We start from the raw sequence: 21,162 nt of genomic DNA on the forward strand, positions 1-21,162 counted from the left end.
TTTAAAGTCAAATATTCTAAAAGAGAATGAAAAAAGCACTGATGCTAGTGAATATTTACCAACAACATTCTGGCTCTAAACTGGGAAATTGGGACCTTAAACCTTTGTTGCTAAACTGTCACGACTCGATGCAGAGGGTTAACCTGCAGCGAGAGAGCTGAAAATGAAAGTAACAATTGCTATCCCTTGGGGCAGAAACTGAAAGTAACAACTGCTATCCCTCAGCGTAGAATTTCGCTGCTCTTATTGTTCACTCTTCGCTGCTTCACTCAGTGAAGTCTCTCCTCCATGGGAGGCTTAGAAGGATGGAGGCCAGAGCTTTAGAAGAGGTGTTGAACTGTGCTGTGTGTCTCCAGGTGTACAAAGACCCTGTCACATTGCCCTGCCAGCACAGCTTCTGCCTCAAGTGCATCGAGGATGTTTGGAACCAAGCAGTTGATCAGGATGGGTTCAGCTGCCCTCAGTGTCACAAGAAATTCAACCCCAAGCCCAGTTTGGAGAGGGGCATTCCCACTGTTACCTGTGATTACTGCATCGAGAGTCCGTCACCAGCTGTGAAGACCTGTCTGAAATGTGAAACCTCCTTTTGTTCCTTGCATTTGAAGCCACATTTGACAAAAGAAACCTTCAAAGATCACAAACTAGCTGACCCTGTGACTGATCTTAGTCACAGAAAGTGCGCAGACCATAAGAAAACTTTTGAGTTTTTCTGTCAGGATGATGGAGTCTGTGTATGTTCTTCATGTGCAGCAATAGGCAGACATAAATCCCATGCAATGGTGAACCTGGATCAGGCAGAAACTTCTAGAAAGGTAAGTTCCAATTTCATTCTTGTGTCTGTCCTCATGACGTCCTGAAGTCTTCTAGGGGGTTACCTGGATTGATCAAATGCTGGTTTTAATCATTTTAAGCAGAAATCATTTGATGCTTTCTTTGGGGGAATCATCTAAAGCATCATCCAAACCAAATCATGGAACGAAATGCTGGAAATGTTAACCTCACTTGCCTTTTGTTTAGAAACAGATCAACCAGATGTACATTTTAAAGATTAGTGTTCCTCCAATTCCTCACTCTTGTGCTACCCCACTGTCCTTCACCCCATCAGTCATGCCTTAGCCTAAGGCTCTAAACTCAGTAATACCCTCCCTAAACCACTCTGTCACTTCAACTGTCTCCTCCTTTAAGATGCTCCTTAAAACCTATATCTGACCAGGCTTTTGGTCGGTTGTTCTAATGTCTCATTCTTTGATCAGTGTCAATTTTTGTCTAATTATACTCCTGTGGATTGCTTAGGAATATTTTACTATATTCAAGATGCTATAGAAAGATAAGTTGTTGTTATTCCTGTTTTAAATGTGTAAAGTGAGACTAACATTACATATGGGTTAAAAACAAAAAACTGTGGATGCTGGAAATCCAAAACAGAAATAGAATTACCAAGAAAAACTCAGCAGGTCCGGCAGCATCGGCGGAGAAGAAAAGAGTTGACGTTTCGAGTCCTCACGACCCTTCAGCAGAAATTCAGTCACCAATGTCACAAAGTGCAAGGGAGACTCCTTCCTCTTTTACACTGAACGTATGGGAGAGTTTACAGATGTGAGGACCAAGGTGCCTGCCCTGTCAACCCCACTGTTGTAATTATGGAAATGAGTTAATTAATTGCAGCCCCAGCTCTGTGGTTTCCTGTCAACTGAAGAGCTTTTAAAGGAATATTTTCAGTGTAAAAGAGGAAGGAGTCTCCCTTGCACTTTGTGACATTGGTGACTGAGTACAAGACTGAATTTCCTCTGTGCCTTAACAAGTGTAAAAGTAGTTTCAGGAATGCTAGACTGCAGCCGAGAATCCAGCCCAACGTGTGGCTGCAAAAGGCATAAATGGAGCAGTAAAAGTCTCTCAGCTAAGAAGCAGATTAGGGGATAGTTCGACATGCTCACAATTCCAGGTGTGTTCTGCAAGCATAATGAGCACAGATTGGATGGAGGGCAAAAACATTGTGGACATGATTTAATGACCTCCCTGCTCCCTGGGCGGAATTTTCTGTGTCAACAGACGCCGGGCGTGAGTGGACAGTATGGCGAGAAGGCCAGAAATTGATTTCAGGACATTGTGAAACCAGATTGCAATCGTCCATTCAGCCGGTTGATGGTGGGCCACGTTTCCCACTATCGGACGTGGGGAACCTCATTGCAATACATCTGCATATCAGTATAAGGCCAGCCCACTGGAAACATCCCCCACCCCACTGGATCGTCCACACTACTCCATCTGAAAGGAGTGTTTGAGGAGGGAGCAGGTAAAGGGGCAGGTGCTTCACTTCCTGTGATGGCATGGAAAGGTGCCGTGGGAAGGGGATGAGGAGTTGGGGGTGATGGAGGAGTGGACCAGTGTGTCACGGATGGAACGGCCCCCACAGAATGCTGACGGGGGTGGTGAGGGGAAGATGTGCTTGGTGGTGGCATCATGCTAGAGCTGACAGAAATGACGGAGGACAATCCTTTGAATGCGGAGGCTGGTGGTGTGAAAAGTGAGGAGAAAGGGGATCCTATCCTATATTCCTGGCAGGGAGGGGAGGGTGTGAGCGCAGAGGTGCGGGAGATGGGTCAGGCACGGTTGAAGGCCCTGTCAACCATAGTGTGGGGGACCATCAGTTAATGAAAAATGAAAACATGTCAGAAGCACCATTTTGGAAGGTAGCATCATTGGTATAGATGCAACGGAGGCAAAGGAACCGGGAGAGTGGATTGGAGTCCTTATAGGAATCAGGATGTGAGGGGCTGTAGTGGAGGTAGCTGTTCCCACATTAACTAAACTTAACATCACTAAAAATGAAAAGTATTGAGAGCTGCAAATTGAAAATTTATCATTTCTAAACATAATGCTTGGCAAATTGCCAAGTGCTTCTGGCATAATGCATAGGTTGCACATATAACCCATAAAACGCATCACTGAATTTATATGTCAATAGAGAAAAAAATCCTAATTAAAAGTCGGTGGGCTTGTAATGAATATTGGTAAACAGTCTATCACCAGAAATGGAGACAGAGATGTAAAAGATGGGAAGGGAAGTGTCGGTGATGGACCATGTGAAGATGAGAGACGGGTGGCAATTGGATGCAAAATTGATACATTCTTCGAGGTCCAGACTTGCGCATGAAGCGGCACCAGAACAGCCATCGATGTACTGAAAATAGAATTGTGGGAGGGGGCCTGACAAGGACTGGGACGAGGAATGTTCCACATATATCACAAAAAGACAGGCATAACTGGGACCATGTGGGTACTCATAGCCACACCTTTTATTTGGAGGAAGTGAGACAAGTTAAAGAAGAAATTGTTCAGTGAGAGAACAAGTTTAGCCAGTTGGAGGAGAGTGGTGGTGGATGGGGATTGAAGCGGAGAGCTCTCAGACCATCCTGGTGGGGGGATGGGGCTGTAGAGGGCTTGGACCTCCATGGTGAAGAGGAGGCGGTTAGGGCCAGGGAACTGGAAACTATTTATATGACGTAGGGCGTCAAAGGAATTGTAAATGTAGTCAGGAAGAGATTGGACAAGGGGAGAGAAAACGGAGTCAAGATAGGAGGAAACGAGTTCCGTGGGGCAGGAACATGGTGACTCAATGGGTCCACAGGGCAGCCCTGTTTGTGGATTTAAGGAAGGAAGCAGAAGCGGGATGTGTGGAGTTGGGAGACTCTAAGGTTGGAAGCTGTGGAAGGACAATTTCCAGAGGAAATGAGGTCAGTGACAGTCCTGGAAACAATGGGGTGATGTTTGGTGGTCCGATCATGGTCCAGAGGGGGGGAAGGAAGAAGTGTCTGAGGGTTGGCGCTCACCCTCTGCAAGTAGAGGTCTGTATGTCAGACAACAATAGGATCACCCTTGTCAGCAGCTTTGATAACGAGACCAGTGTTGGACCGGAGAGAACTGAGTGCAGCAAGTTCAGAAGGAGACAGGTTAGAGTGGGTGAGAAGCGCAGAGAAATTGAGACGGCCAATGTCATGCTGACAGTTCTCAATGAAAGATCAAGAGCAGGTAAGCGGCCAGAGGGAGGGGTCCAGGTGGATGGAGAATACCGGAGGCGAGTGAAAGGTTCTGTTGAATGGGTTGGGGGCGGGGGGGTGAGGGGAGGATCTGAATGGAGTGCGGGGGGAGGGGAAAAGACTCCTGCCCAAAGAAGTGAGCACGGAGACGAATGTGATGGAAGAAGAGTTCAGCATCGTGCCGAGACTGAAATTCTTAAAACAATTTGCCTAAAAATGAAAAGTATTGAGAGCTGCAAGTTGAAAATTTACCATTTCTAAACATAATGCTTGGCAAATTGCTTCTGGCATAATGCATAGGTTGCACATATAACCCATAAAATGCATCACTGAATTTATATGTCAATAGAGAAAAAAATCCTAATTAAAATAGACCTAACTTTGAAGGCTCAGGTCCTTTGACTGGCTTTTTTTTACTAAAATTCTGTCAGTAAAGTCATCTTTAAAACAAGTTTAGCTTAAGGTGCATAAAGTGAAGGCAATTTTTTTTCGACTATTGATTCACGTGATTGGAAAAAGTTTCTCATAGCATATTCAGAATACTTGTAGTCTCAGCTATCTTAGGAACGATAAGGGTCAAAACCATAAAACCAGTTCCTCAAAGCAAAGTCATGATAGCAAACACTTCTTGCGTAGGGTGCAAAAAAAGGCCTGAATCTTTCCTTCCAGGAAACGGGCCTGCAACCATGATCGGCCTCCATTCGCAATTTCACAGACTGCTTTTTAGTGGGCTGCAGGACATTTGGACAACTGGGCACGTTGTACAATCTCCTTGCTAAAGCTGGCCATGGAGCAGTCACTGGTGGAGGTTCTCACAGCCCCTTGCAATGTCATCATCCCGGTTTGGACCAGTCTCCCCCATGGTTCAAGCTAACAGCGCAGCCTGTGCCTGAGCTGGGAGCACAGCATGCAGTCCAATGGGCAAAGCTGCTGCCAATCGGTCAGATGGAGTGGGTCAGAGGTGGGTGGAGCTTTGGGCAGCCATTCAGCGCACTAAACCCTGGCCATCTAAGTGGTGGCCAGCATTCTCTGAGATGCTTTAAGGGGCCTTCAGACTTAACCAAGAGAGGTTCTTAGTACAACCAAGCTACAACCCGCACATCTCTTCTTTCATCCTGCAGGAGGACCACCTCAGGAGCATGGAAACAGGTGAACGAACTGTTTGCCTCATGGCATGTGCGTGTCTAGGGAACTGGTCAGTCACATCTGCCAGTTGCTGCAGGATTTGGCGCCACAAGGGCATGCAGGACATCCATTACCAGTGGCTGTGAAAGTGACCGCAGCGCTTAATTTTTAAGGCATTGGCTCCTTTCAGGGCTCCACAGGTGACCTCTGTGGGATATCACAAGCCTCCACCCACAAATGCATTCATGAGGTCATGGATGCCACCTTCGCCAGGGCCACACAACTTTGTGCATTTTGCCCGGGATTGGGAGAGCCAGGATGCAAGAGCCATTGGATTTGCCCAGATCTCGGGTTCCCCACAGGTGCAGGGTGCGATCGACTGCACTCACGTGGCGCTCAGATCTCTTCCCCAGCAAGGGATCAACTATGTCAACCTCAAGGGATTCCATTCGCTGAATGTGCACCTGGTGTGCGACCACCAGAAACTCATCCTGCAGGTCTGTGCACGGTTTCCAGGGAGTGTTCATGACTCCTACATTCTCAGCCAGTCACAGATCCCTAACTTTTTTCCAGGGTCCACAGAGGCTGCAGGGTTGGGTCCTCGGGGACAGGGGCTATCCACAGAGGCCGTGGCTGATGAGAACCGTGCGGTGGCCTCAGACTGCAGCAGAGCGAAGGTGTGATGAGGCTCACGCTGCATCTCACAACTTGGGGGAGCAGACCATCGGGATGCTGAAACTGAGGTTCCGATGCCTGGACCAGTTTGTTGCAGCCCTGCAATGTAGCCCACAGTGTGTCATGCATCGTCGTCACCTGCTGCATCCTCGACAACCGAGCGCTGCAACGGGGAGAAGAGCTGGCTGAGGAGGGGCTGCAGGAGCTGGAGGTCTCCTCCTATGAGGAGAACGGCAATGGTGAAGGCACCACTCACGGCATGCTTGTCTAATGGAAGTTGTATTGCCAGATCCTCACTTGGTAAAGCAACGCTGACCTCACCATCCACACAGGAACAGTCCAGATCCTCGTCGGCCAGCTGGATGGCACTGTTTTCCAAGTCCATGAAGATCTTGATTTCAGGCATTCCTCCACCAGTCTGCCATCTCTCCCTTTTTTATGTGCCAGCTTGTCCTGCATGAATAGAGGTGGAGAGAGTGTAATCAGGATGTCTGCCGGGCCAGATGATATGTATATAAAAACAAAAAAACTGCGGATGCTGGAAATCCAAAACAAAAACAGAATTACCTGGAAAAACTCAGCAGGTCTGGCAGCATCGGCGGAGAAGAAAAGAGTTGACGTTTCGAGTCCTCATGGCCCTTCTGTCGAAGGGTCATGAGGACTCGAAACGTCAACTCTTTTCTTCTCCGCCGATGCTGCCAGACCTGCTGAGTTTTTCCAGGGAATTCTGTTTTTGTTTCAGATGATATGTATGCCTGGCCTGTGTGGGCGGTGAGTGGTCCCATGGATGGGATGAGGACAGTGAAGGTGTGTGGGAGAGAGTACATTGAACCGGCAGTGAGTGAGTGCCCTGTGGATGTGTGATAGGGTTTGTGAGTGTGTGAGTTGAGAGTGATAAGAAGAGTGACTTACCCTGGAAGAACACAGGAGATCATTCATCTTCTTTTGGCACAGGGTGGCTGTCCTCCTTTGCAGGGCGTTGGCGCTGACCACCGCTGTCACTGCTTCCCAAGCTGGATTGGTGATGTTGCTGCCCATCCTGCGACCAGAGAGGTGGTAGAGGACATCACGGCGGTCCTAAAGGCACTCGAGTGACACATCATTGAACCTCGGAGCTGCAGTTTCCTTGCCTTTTGGGGCCATGCCTTCAGTGCAGCTGTCCTGGGCTGGAAGCACTAAGAAGTGTGCACCTGGCGTGATGAAGCAGTGAGGTGATGGCATGGTGGGTGAATGAGAGCTGGCCAGCCATGGAAACGGTGTGTTTTCCAGGAATGGCGCATTTGGGATAATATGGCGTGTGAAGCCGCCATTGCGGCCAGTGGGTAAAACGTCATTTTACCCACCCGCTACCGTACTTGGCGCAAATCTTGGATGGTTCTGCCCTCTGTGCAGAATTTAATGGGGCCCTTGAGAATGGAAGCGAGGCGGGCCAGCGGAAATAATTAGGTGAGAGCCGAAACATTGGTTTCCCAATGTCAGGTGGAGTTCCTGAAATAAAATGGTGACTTTTCAGCAGTGGAGCCAGCATTACCGCACCCTGTGCCAGGAGCCTACTTACCATTTATTTGCAATACCTTGAATGATCATTAAATAGGACTGTTATGACACAGCAGTTGGTAAAGCTGAATTATTTAAAAATCCCAGAGGGAGACTTTAAACAACTGTCATAACCTATATTTTTATTTTTGTTTGAGATGCAACTCTAAATTCAGGAATCAGACCACCTGCTCTCGAGAGGTTTTATATTAAAGTGAATGAAACATTTTATTAAGTTACAAAACATTAAACACATACACATGGCTACAAATTACTTCTATCATTACTTTTAACAAATTCTCAGACTAATCTCCACAAAGGCAACAGCAACCCATAGACTTTAAGCAACACCAGACAAAGCGTTTTCACCTTACAAATTCAAAATGAGGTTCCTTTCACTTTGGTTCCAGTGGAGACAGTTGTAGGCTTACAGCTGCTTTAATCTTACATTGCCTCTGTCCTGCACAAACACAACTGCTGTCTGCTATATTCAACACAGCTCATTGAATGTAAATTCTCATTGTATCACCAGCCCCTTTGAAGTTCGCCTCTTCCAACAATAAAACCACTTTCATAGTACCAATCTTATTAGTAATATAAACATATTGCATGGCCTCTGCTAGCTGGGTGCCAGATTTCACCCCCCCTTCTTGAATGCTCTATTCAAAAAAATGCAAATGCACTCTACCTCTCTTACATCTCAAAACTAGCACACATCAAAGCACCCAGACTAGCTGCTTTAATCTAATTAAGACACACCCACAGACTAAACCTCTATTTTAATAGAAAAATATTTTCCAATAGTACTATAAACTTTAATGTCTTCATGACAGGAACTTAACCAAATTCAGTCCTACCTTCAAGATTAAGTCAGTGGCAAATGGGAAACTTGAGCTTCCTGTTTCCTCACAGCTTAGAAATGTTGTGCAGCAAGTGAGATTGATCAATCGCGGGATCTGAGGTGAGGGTTTTGTCTTTAACTCGGCAGCACAGGGGAGAGGAAGGGGAGAAGCTGGGCGGTCCAGTAAGGGCGAGGACCGGGGATGGGTGGTGCGGTGGAGTGGGTGGTGGTCGGGACCTCAGTCAGGGCAGTACTTGAGCTGGCACGAGGATGGTGGTGGTGATTCAGCTCCTCAAATGGCAGCACAGTAAGGCACTGGCTTGTTTGGGGACAGAGAGGGAAAGGTGTCTGAAGGCAACCCAGCTCTAGCGTATAGTTCTGGGTCTGTTATTGCAGATGTCTTGTCCCATGTATCCAAGGCATTCTGGATCTGCAATGGGTCTCATTACATCCGATCTTTTTGCAGCCTTGGACCATGGAGGAGAGGACTCGGCAGAGGAGGGCTAGGACCAAAGAACATCACAGGCCACAAGGTCATCAGCCAACATCAGCCAAAGGGGAGAGAGGTCAGGAGGAAGGTAACCAGGGCCATCATTATTGCTGAAGAAGACTGGCACATCAACGTGTGGTCAGGATGCACATCAAATACCTTCAGAGGCAACGCCAGAGACTGCTAAGGTTTCCCTGGGAAACAGCCACTGCCCTGTGCATGCTCCTACGTGACCTGCAGGTCCACGGATTTGGAGGGAACCCAATGCCAGTCATCTTGAAGGTGACTGCGGTGCTGAATTTCAATGCCAACGGCATTCGGTGATCCCTCCTCAACCTTGCCTATTGGAGGCTATTGGGTCATTGGCAAAGGGAGTAAGGAGCAGCTGCTCACCCTAGGCGTGGCCTGAGAGGATGTCCCTGGAGCAGATAGGTGCTGCTCCCCCTCCCTCTCAGTGCACAATGGTACTTTCCTGTATCCCTGAGAGAAGGGGCTCCTGGACTGAGGTCCAAGTTCCTTGTTCCCCTCTTTTTTGGTCACTGCTGTACTGAGCCTATAGCCAGAGTGATGAAATGCAGATCTTTGCGTATAAAAGTTGTGTGATAGACCTGGCACTCCATGGTGGTTGCAAACCCCTTGATGGAGGAGGCCAAGCTCTCACGTGCAGAGCCCCAGCAGAACTCAAGGCTTGGATGGATTTGTCCACCACCCATGCTAGGTTCCACAAAGTCTCTGGCATCTCTGCCGGATTTTCCCCTGCCTGTCTCTGCATCTGCAGCAGACTTATTGTGGTTAATACCAGAGGCCTGCCATTAGCCTGGGGTTCAGCATGGGTCCTCCCAGTGTCAGGGAGCTGAAGCAGTCCATGTTCAAATACAGCAAGATCTGGACAATATCCAGGCTTGGGCTGACAAGTGGCAAGTAACATTCACGCCACACAAGTGCCAGGCAATGACATCTCCAACAAGAGAGAATCTAACCATTGCCCCTTGACATTCAATGGCATTTCCATCACTGAATCCCCCACTATCAACATCCTAGGGGTTACCATTGACCAGAAACTGAACTGGACTAGCCATATAAATACTGTGGCTACAAGAGCAGGTCAGAGGCTAGGAATTGTGCTATGAGTAACTCGCCTCCTGACTCCCCAAAGCCTGTCCACCATCTACAAGGCACACATCAGGAGTGTGATGGAATACTCTCCACTTGCTTGGATTAGTGCAGCTGCCACAACATTCAAGAAGCTTGACACGGTCCAGGACAAAGTAGCTCACTTGACTGGCACCAACCCATAATCATTCACTCCCTCCACAACCAATGCACAGTAGCCATCTACGAGATGCACTGCAGGAATTCACCAAGGCTCCTTTGACTGCAGCTTCCAACCCCACGACCATTACCATCTAGAAGTTCAGCAGATAGATGGGAACACCACCACCTGGAAGTTCCCCTCCAAGCTACTCATCACCCTGACTTGGAAATATATCATCGTTCCTTCATCGTCGGTGGGTCAAAATCCTGGAACTCCCTTCCTAACAGCACTGTGGGTGTACCTACACCACATGGACTGCAGTGGTTCAAGAAGGCAGCTCACCACCACCTTCTTATTGGCAACTATTGATGGGCAATAAATGTGGGTCTAGCCAGCGAAGCCCATGTCCCGTGAATGAATTTTAAAAAAGCACAGTCTCCTTCAGTTGCTGGTACGTGTCTGTGGTGTTCACCAGATAGTGCACTTCATTCTCTATGCAAACCCTCACAGACCCATATGAGTGTAGCTGCACTAGTGGAAGATGAGAGAGAAGCAGATGATGCGGTACATTCTCTGGGTGTTGTAGGTCTTCACCGTCAGAGGTGGAGTCATTACTTTCTTCAATGGGCTGTGATCTTCACATCCAACGGCAATGGCCTGCAATGGAGTACTAAAAGAAAAACTTTAGGAGAAGCACAGTTTATCAGGAAAATACAGTTTCTCACGTGTCTCTTATGATCCCATGCCTCAACACTAGAGTGGAGGCATTCTGGCTTACTCAGCCTCACTGTCTTCAATGCAACAGTCGCCCTGGTCTCCCACTATCTCCATGGCTTCCTCTGTATTAAAAACTTAAACTCAGGAATTCTTCATCCCACCTTGGCTGACTCCTTGATATTGAACATCACCTTGTCCTGCAAGACAAAGTAGAGACTTAGTGGCATGTCAAGTGACACCTAACTCCATTGTGCCCATGCATCCCCAAGCCACTTACTGGTCCCACATTCTAATTGGTACCAGTCGACTTATCATGCACAACTGTCACACGATGTGGCCTCTGTTGCCATGCAGTATTGAGGATGACCACACATTCTTCAGCCTGGCCTATTTTCCCATTTGCAAAGTTCCATTGCTTGATATCATTAAGAGAGGCCCATATGATGCAAAGCCTCGTTGCCACTTACGCTGCTGGATCAGAAGAAGCCGTTGACCCTTTTGCAACACTGAATCTATGTTCGTGGTTGAATTCCACGACTGCTTACCTTCTCTGTGATCTCCATCCTGGCCAACTTGGTCAAATAGGAGGTTCTTCTATTGCCATTCCTGGGGAAGAGCACCTCTTGGGTGGCTTGGAGGAGTATCTGCAAGGAAGCACCTCTGAACTGTGGAGCAGCTCTTTGTTTGTAACAAGACATGTTGCTGATGGTGGGTGGGGGGGGTGGTGGGTGGGGGGGTGGGGGGGCGGGGTGCATGGTGATGCGGGTCCCAGAAGGTAATTGCTGTGGAGGTGTCAGAGGAGTGAGGTGACCTGACTGCTAAAAGCTGCCAAAAGGGATGGATTTGTTGCCCTGAAGGTGGAATATTTTGCTCCCAACTCCCTCCAAGTTCTCCACGCCTGCAGAGATTGGGTGCTTGAAGAGGCGGGGTTTTTATAGTCCACCCAGGACTGAAGTTGGGTCAGATGATGGCAGGAGCGAACAAGTTCTTCCTATCCCCTTTGCGTGATTGCACATCGTAAACGTGCACCCCGCTTGCACGTATGATTTGCATTATGATTGCGGTGTGACAGCTCCCAACATGCGCCCATTTCTAGCTCCACCCATCAGGAACTGCACTTTTTTGATTAAATCCAGTCCCCTGGGAATGAGTCTCCCTCTGCTGGGATCATGAGGCTATCCCAGAAACTGACCATCTCCTGAGCCACTGACTATCAACACTCAGCTGCCACTGAATCAATTTCCTTTGAAATTCCTGCTTAGAACGCTAATTTGAAATATTTCAATTGTCTTCATAGGAAGAATTGAAGAGAGAAGTTGAAAAACTCCAGAAGGTTCAACAGAATTTTTCCTTCAAAGAGCAAGACATTGAGAAATCAGAAGCTGAATTAAAGGTAGAAACTATTGTGTAATGAGATTTAGAACATAAGAAATAGGAACAGGAGTAGACCCTTCGGCCCCTCGAGCCTGCTCTGCCATTCAATAAGATCATGGCCTATCTGCTTGTGTTTTGATTTCCACATTCCTATTTAACCCCAATAACTTTTGATTCCCTTGCCTAAGAATCTATCTACTTCTGCCTTAAAAATATTCAATGACCCCGTCTCCACCACCTTCTGAGGCAGAGAATTCCAAAGTCGCACAACCCTCTGAGAGAAAAATTTCTCCTCATCTCTGTCCTAAAAGGGCGACCTGTAATTTTAAAATAGTGCCTCCCAGTTCTGGACTCACCCACAAGAGGATACATTGTTTTGACATCCACTTTGTCAAGGCCGTTCAGGATCTCGTATATTTCAATCAAATCATCCCTCACTCTTCTAAACTCCAGTGGAAACAAGCCCAGTCTGTCCAACCTTTCCTTATAAGACAATCAACTCAATCCAGGTATCAATCTAGTAAAACTCCTTTGAACCGCCTCCAATGCATTTACATCCTCCCTTAAATAAGGAGACTAAAACTGCCCACAGTATTTGAGGTGCAGTCTCACCAATGTCCTTTATGACTGAAGCCTACCATCCTTACTTTTATGTATAATCCCTCTTGTAATAAAGGATTGCATTCCATTAGCTGTCTTAATTACTCTGCATACGAACTTTTTCTGACTCGTTCTCGAACACCTAGATCCCTCTGCACCTCAGAATTATGCAGCCGTTCTCTATTTAAGTAATACCCTGCTTTTTTGTTCTTCCTACCAAAGTGAACAGCTTCACATTTTCCCACATTAAACTCCATTTGCCAGATCCTTGCCCACTCACTCAATCTATCTATATCCATCTGCAACCTCCTGATGTCTTCTTCACAACATACTTTCCTACCCATTTCCCTCTAAGCTGAGGAAACATCTACCTCAAAAGCTGTTTTATTAAGCAAGTTGGTCCTGTTAGTTTTGTAAATGCAAATTCTTTACAATACAGAGAATGGCAAGCTGCTGGGAGTATGTTACAAACTGAGGGTCCAAGGGTTTGCTTTACATTAGAATGCTCTTGGATTTCAATCTTCACCTGAAGCCTGATGCAGAAATGCTTTGGTTTCAGTATGGACTTACACAACTTCCTGTTTCAGTCACAGCGATTGCCATTTTGTACTTTAACATTCTGGACCTTTCGGTTCTCATGTAATGTTTTCAAATGTTAAGTAATTAAAACAGGACAGAAGTGCAAAAAATGGGCGTATAAAGCATTGAATCAGAAGGGCAAGTTAGGCGTGTGGCCCAAATAGGCATCCTTTACACAAACACAGGGGCTGTAAGGAAGAAATTTAATGAATTGCAAGCGATTATTCAGCTGAGAGGGATATGCATGGCTGCCATCATTGAGACATGGCTGCAAGACAGTCAGGACTGGGAACTAAATATACCAGGTCTGCAAGAAAGATAGCTAATATTGTGTACCATAACATTGCACATATTGATTGAGAATTGAAATTAATAATTGAAAAGGATACAAGTATGATGAAGATCAGAGCAATAGACTGGAGAAAAGGTGATTTTGACTGGAATAGAACTTGGAAAAATAAAATGTACAACCATATTGGCAAACAATGATGTAGAACAACAAAGGGAAACATTTAAAATGGTGCTCAAAGGAGCCCAGGAAAAATATATTCCACTGAAAATACAAGAACAAACTAAACTCTAATGAGTCACCATGGATGAATAAGATAACAATTTAAAAATTGTGGGTAAGAAAAGATGCGTACACAATTTGAATACTTGGACAGCAGGGAGAGCATAACAAGGGAGAACAAAAAAGCCTCTTTTAAGACATAATCCAACCAAGTGAAGGTTTTTACTCTCTTTAAATTTGATTAGCTTATTTAATTTTTCACCTCTTTTTATTTTAAATGCAGTTATCTCATTGTGAACCTCATCATCTATTGCCATGTCCATCTGTCCTATTTCTCTAGTAAATGCCGGAGCAAAGTAATTATTCAATATTTCTAGCATTTCTCTGTTGTTTTCTGTGATGTTATCCCATCCCGACTTTCCTTTCTTCATTTATGTTCCTTCAAAATATTTTACTGTTTTGTTTTATGTTCCTTGATTATATCATTTCATAGTTCCTCTTTGTCTCCTAATTGTTTGTTTTACTTCTCTTTAGCCTCTGCATTGAGGGGGCTGGTGAGGGCAGGGGGGTGGTCCATCCTTAACTGGTCCCCTGGGCGGATCCATTTAGTCCCATTCCACCGCTCTATGCCCATAGACCTGCAAGTTTACTTTCTACAAGTAGCCACCCAATTTCCTTTTGAAATCATCTGTGCACGCAGCAGTTTCTAGGTTATTACCATTCACTGTGTAAAATAGTTTTTCCCCACATCCCCCCCATATCTCTTGCCTAATACCTTAAATCTGTGCCCCTAATCCTTGCATCTTTAGCTTTTCTTTATTTATCTTATTTAAATCTGACATAATCTTCTTTATTTCTACAAACCTCCCCTGATTTCCTTTGCTCCAAAGCGAACAATCCCAGTTTCTCCAACCTGACCTTACAACTAAAATTCTTGTCTCTGGTACCATTCTGCTAAATCTCCTCTGCACCCTCTCAAGGACACTCACACCCTTCCTTAAGTGTGGTAACCAGAATTGGATTCAATACTCTAGTTGTCGCCTAACCAGAGCTTGATGCAGGTTCAGCATAACCTTGTTGCTCTTGTACTCAATATGAACCCTAAGATCCCATATGCTTTGCTAACTACTCTATCAGAATATCCTGCCACCCTCAAAGTTTTATTCACATGAACTACCAGGTTTCTCTGTTCTGCTTTAGAGCTGTACCAGATAGTCTATGTTGCCTCCCCCTATCCTTTCTGTCAAATACATCACCTCACATTCTCTGTACCAAGCTTCACTTGTCTGCTCATTCTACTAGGCTAGCTATGGTCCTGTTGCATTTCAACAATAGTCGGCATGGGTTTCAAAAGGCAAAATCTTACTTGATCAACCTTGTTGAATATTTTCACAAGTAACAGAGAGAATAGACAAGGATCACTCATTAGGTGTAATTTATCTAGATTTTCAAAAAACCTTTGGTAAGGTACCACTAATAGATAAACGAATAAGGTCAGAGAATACAGAGTCAGAGAACAAGTAGCAGAATTGATTGCTAGCTGGCTAGCTAGTAGAGAGTGGAGGCAAAGTAGAGATTGCTAGCTAGTAGAGAGTGGAGGCAAAGGGTAGTTGTTGAGAGTGAGATAAAGTGGAAAGTGGTGCTCCACAAGGATTAGTGCTGGGACCACTGCTGTTCACAATTTAGATTAATGATTTACACTTTGGGATCAAGAGCACAATTTCTAAAGTTGGAAATGACATCAAATTTAGGAGAACAGTCATTACGGCGGACTGCAACAATTAAATGAAGATATTAGCAAAATTACAGAATTGACATATAACTGGCAAATTATTTCAACATAGCTAGATGTGAGATATTACATTCTGGCAAGAAAAATGAGGAGGTTGCATATTAATTAGAAAATAAGAACCTAAATAGTGTAGAGGTGCAAAGGGATCTGGGAATACAAATGCACCAATTACAAAAAGTCACGACATACAAAAAAACACCCAAGCTCTAGGGTTTATTTCTAGAGGGATAGAATTGAAAAGTAAAGAAGCTATGCTGAACTTGTATTGTTAGACCACACTTGAAGTATTGTGTACAATTTTCGTACCATAAAAAAAAGAAATAGAGGCACTGGAGAGGGTAAAAAAAGATTAACAAGGATGATACCAAAAATGCACTGAATAGGTATAGAAACTAATAACGAAAGATGAATGGAATATTGCCCTTTACATGACTAGAATATAAGATGATAGAACTCCTGCTTCAGATATAAAATATCATGATTACACTACTACAAGGCTAGTGGGAGCAATTCTGGACACCAAATTTTAGGAAGGATATATATTAGGCTTGGAGAGTGTGCAGTGTTGATTTCCCAGAATGATACCTGTAATCCAAGGGTTAAATTGAGGGGAGATTCCACAAACTGGGGTTATATCCCTTGGAATTAGAAGGTTAAGGGTTGATTAGATTGAAGTTGACTAGATATTAAAGAGAGCAGATAGAGTAGATGGAGTAGATAGAGAGAACCTATTTCCGTTGGTTGGGGGAGTCTAGGATATGGTGCGGAGTCTAAAACTTACAGTCAGACCTTTCAGGAGTGAAATTATGAAACACACCTACACTCAAAGTGTGGAGTCTCTTCTACAAATGGTAATTGATGCCTAGATCAATTGTTAATCTTAAATTTGAGTTTGATAGATTTATGTCAATGATATGGGACAAAGGCAGGTAGAAGTTGCAGATCAGCCATGACCTGATGGAATGGTAAATCAAGCTTGTGCGTCTAAATGAGCTTCTTCTGTTCCTATGGTCCTATGTTCTATGTTCCTGGACAGAAAAGCTGGGAATATTCCGATCTGTTCCATCCAACTGTGCATAGAAAACAAATTGTCCTATAGCTTTACAGTGTCTGTGATCAACAATCTGGTGTAAGAGCATTTTGTAATGAAAGTGTGGGATGGATTTCAGAAACTCACCAGAAAGCTGAAAGGAAACCTGTTGCAGAAATTCTCTGAAAGGAGGAAACAGTTGGAAGAAGATGAACAGTGTGTATGGAGACTGATCGATGAGGAGGAGCTTTGCCAGCTCTCTGAGATCAGGAGATGTTCAGGAACATTAGACAAGATGGTGGAACAGCTTAAATTAATAAATAAAGAAGCACAGAAGCTGATGCAAGAGGACTGTATCTCATTTATTCAGGTACACTGAATTTGTTTTCTATTGCTTTTTTCCTGCTCTTCTTCCATTCCTGAAGTCACTGATATTAAGGCACTCTGTCATCAAAGTCAATTCAAATGTATGAATGAAAATAAAATGTCTTTACTTCACATATTCTCAAATCCTTGGGATCTCTCACAAACATTCTGCAAGGTAAAAAATATTTTGAAGTACTAGTTTGTATGTAGATCAATGGTGCCCAGACAGGGAAAGGCTTAAATGAGCAGTTAATATGGGATCAGTTTTAATCCTTCCATCTGAACCTGAAATCAGCAGCAGCAGCCTAGAGGTAGGCAGTAGCATAGTGGTATTGTCATTGGACTATTAATCCAGGGACCCAGGGTAATCCTCTGGGGAACCCGGGTTAGAATTCCACCATGCCAGATGGTGAAATTTGAATTCAATAAAAAATACAGATTTGCTTCCGATGTTATGAAACTCCATCTGGCACTAATGACCTTTAGAGAAGGAAATCTGCTGTCCTTACCTGGTCTGGCCCCACATGTGACTCCAGCCCCACAGCAATGAGTCCTTGCTCTGAGCAAGGGCAGTTAAGGATGGTCTATAAATGGCAATAAATAAATTAAAATGTGCCAGAGGCTATGAATTTGGAAGGTGTTGTTGTAGAAGCCTCAGCTGCAATGAATCTTGTAGATGGTACACACTGCTGCCACTGTGTGTCGGTGGTGGAGGGAGTGAATGTTTGTGGATGGGATATGAATCAAGTGGGCTGCTTTGTCCTAGATGGTGTTGGATTTCTTGAGTGTTGTTGGAGCTGCATTCATTCAGGCAAGTGGATGGTATTCCATCACACTTCTGATTTGTGCCTTGTAGATGGTAGACAGGCTTTGGGGAGTCAAGAATTGAGTTATTGGTCAAGGAATTCACAGCCTCTGACCTGCTGTTTTAGGCACAGTATTTATATGGCTGGTCCAGTTCAGTTTCTGGTCACTGGTAACCCCCCGGATGTCAATAGTATGAAATTCAGAGATGGTAATCCCATTGAATGTCAAGGGGAGATAGTTCAATTCTCTCTGGTTAGAGATGGTCATTGCCTGGCACTTGGGTGGTGACATGAATGTTACTCGCCACTTTTCAACCCAAGCCTAAATGTCATCCAGGCCTTACATTTAGACTTATTCAGTGCCTGAAGAATGCAAATGAGACTGAACACTGTGCAATCATCAGATAACATCCCTACATCTGACCTTTTGATTGAGAGATTCAATTGAGAGGCAGCTGAAGATGGTTTGTCCTAAGACACTGCTCTGAGGAACTCCGGCAATGATGTCCTGGGGTTGAGCTATTAGGGCTCTAACAACTGAAACCATCTTCTTTTATGCTAAGTATGATTCCAACCAATGGAGAGCTATTCACCTGCTTCCCATTGACTTCAACTTTGTTAGAGCACCTTGAAGCAACACTTGGTCAAAAGCTGCTTTAATATAAAGGACCATCACTGTCACCTCAGGTCTGGAATTCAGCTTTTTTTTAATCCATGTTTGTGCCAAGGCTGTAATATGCTCTGGAGCCAAATGGCCCTGGCAGAACCTGAACTGAGCATCGGTGAGCAGGTTATTGGTGAGTAAGTGCTACTTTGATAGCACTGTTGATGACATCTTCCAACACTTTGCTGATGATCAATAGTAGACTGATGAGCAGTAATTGGCTAGAATGAATTTGTCCTGCTTTTTGTGGGCAGGACAAAACAGGGCAATTTTCCACTTTTTTGGGTGGATACCATTGTTGTATCCATACTAGAATAACTCAGCTAGGACCAAGTCTAGTTCTGTAGCACAAGTCTTCAGTACTACCACTGGGATGTTGTCAGGGCCCATAGCCTTTGCTGAATCCTGTGCTATTTCTCGATATTATGTGGAGTGAATCAAATTGGCTGAAGACTGGTGTCTATGATGCTGGGGACCTCAGGAGGAGGCCTATTTTTAACTGAGTCAGCAAACCATTGGAGTTTTGGGGGCCATTGGCACTAAGCCCGACCCTATTTCAATATGATTCCCTCAACTGCATACTAACCGCATCAGGAGTTCAACACTGGCTAGTTATGATAAACAGGGACCCTAACCCTGGAAGGCTGAATTCAATTTTATCTTCCCTGGCAAAGATTTGTAACCTAAATATACACTGTTGTGTTGAAGGAGTTTATAGAGACGGGGAGGGGAAAAGGATAGATGATAATTTTAAATTTGAAGCTTTGAGGAACTGTAACCAATGCAAGCATGGGTAAGGGGTACATGGTACACAATGCAGTATAACAGGCAGGATGAAAAATTTTGGGTAAACTGAAGTTTGAGGGTGAAGGATGGAAGGTCAGCCAGAAGAAACTGAATCTGGAGATGAGGCATTTACAGAAAATTTTAGTGGAAGAAGGACGGTGATAGGGATGGGGACAGGCAATGTTACCAGAGGTACTCATAAGTCTATGTGTTGGAAGGAAATAGGGATGGAGAAAGCCAGCTTGAGGTCAAAAGGAGCAGAGAAATTGAGACAGCCAATGTCATGCCGACAGTTCTCGATGAAAAGATCAGAAACAGGTAAGAGGCCAGAGGGAGGGGTCCAGGTGAAGGGAGAATACTGGAGGTGGGTGAAAAAATCCTGAGGTTGAAAACAATCTGGTCCAGCTGGAGACAATGACTGCAGAAGTGGATGGAATCAGTAGCCAAGGCTTAGAGTTTGTGGAGGGTGCTGAAGATGATAGCATCATTCTTCCCAATAGTTAACTAGAGGAAATGATAGCTCTACCAATTTGAATGAGCAGTCAGATCACACTGGATAGTTTGAGAGAAGTGCTAGAGAGAGAGAGATCTGGGTGTTAACTCTATCTAGGTCAGATCTGACTCCCATGCCTGTGAATGATACCCCAAAGGCAGAATGGAGATGAAGAAGGGCAGGACAAGAATGGATCCTTGAGGGAATCCAGAGGTGACATAGTAGGGAGGGAAAGAAAAACTATCGATTGTAAAAATTCTTTGGCTACGATCAAATAGGGAAGAGTTTTACCAAGCGAGGGGAGTTCAATTCAACTGGACAATGAAGAAGAGGTGGTGAAGGAGAATGATGTGGTCACATCACTAGGTAGAGATGTTGAGGAGGTCAAGGAGGAATAATGCACCACACTCATCGAGCATATTGGTCATGACTTTGTTAGAGTTCTTTCAGTGCTGCAGGAGATAACCGATACACAAAAGGTAAGGCCTGAAAATTACTCTAAATTATAAAAGCAGCCAAAGTTTCAAAGAGCAAAAAGTAAATTTAGGACTGATGTTGGGAATTTCTTCTTCTTCAGTGAGAAATTAGTACAGGAATTATCGAGCAGAAAACACTTGTGTCATTTCAGAACCAATTGGATGCTGTAACTTTAGGATCTTTCTGATTGAACAAACTAATGTGGGAGGATGGCCTCTCCTGCTAACCAGCTTGTGATTTTGTGATGAACAGGGCTGTTGCTGGGGATGAATTATTAACACCTTCTAGCTGCCCCCAGCATCGTTGCTGCTGCCTCATGCCTGACCCCAGAATGTCCCATGGAGAAATGATCATTGTGCCAACACCCTGACTCACTCTATTGTTCACAACTCTTTCTCTGAATCTCATTCCGTTTTGTTTTATTCGGCTGCATGCTGATCAATCTTCTCTCCTTTTATCTACAGAATTCAAAGGAGCACCTTTCCAGGTAAGTTTCTTTCAGTCATAGTGTAAATGCTGCTGGTGGGAATTTTCGTTAGTATCTGGGAGAAGAGTGAAAGCTTGGGAGGCCATGCTGTAAACTATCCCCAATAATGTATTTCAAAATGCTGATCTGATGTGTTGTTAATATAATGCAGGGAGATGTGACTGATGTGGGATTTCAGCTGCCCTCCCCATTTCTCCATAGCTTGCTATCTACAATGAATAAAAGAGAAATTTGCAATGGCTTGATAGAATCATAATTAGTTATGGCACAGAAAGAGGCCATTCTGCCTACTGTATCTGTACCATCTCTCTGCAAGAGCAATTACCTGGTGCCACTTACCTGCCTGCTCCCCATAGCCATGCCAGCCTTTCCTCTTTCCATATTGATCCAATTCTCTTTTGAAAAGAAAAAGGGTATGAGATTCGGGGAGCACTTTACTACACCTTCAGAAGATTTCAATGTGGCTCAGTTGATGGTGTTAGGGAATCAGCCCTTTAACCACACAACATAGGTTGAATATT

The 21,162-nt window shown here is 44.7% G+C and overlaps 1 protein-coding gene across 2 annotated transcripts in view; it reads left to right on the forward strand.

Moving 5' to 3' along the window:
* Positions 1-205: 205 nt before the first annotated feature.
* Positions 206-21,162, forward strand: part of LOC121290595 (E3 ubiquitin/ISG15 ligase TRIM25-like) — a 32,721-nt gene continuing 11,764 nt past the window's right edge. The window contains exons 1-4 of one of the 2 annotated variants that reach the window (XM_041211211.1): positions 206-812; positions 11,974-12,069; positions 16,702-16,932; positions 20,619-20,641. In XM_041211211.1, coding sequence (XP_041067145.1) covers positions 306-812; positions 11,974-12,069; positions 16,702-16,932; positions 20,619-20,641 — 857 coding nt within the window. In that variant the 5' untranslated portion in view covers positions 206-305. The remainder of the gene's footprint in view (positions 813-11,973; positions 12,070-16,701; positions 16,933-20,618; positions 20,642-21,162) is intronic. The other variant, XM_041211212.1, reaches the window with a different exon arrangement.

Source organism: Carcharodon carcharias, chromosome 18 (genome assembly GCF_017639515.1).
Source record: "Carcharodon carcharias isolate sCarCar2 chromosome 18, sCarCar2.pri, whole genome shotgun sequence".
In the NCBI taxonomy this organism is placed as follows: domain Eukaryota; kingdom Metazoa; phylum Chordata; class Chondrichthyes; order Lamniformes; family Lamnidae; genus Carcharodon; species Carcharodon carcharias.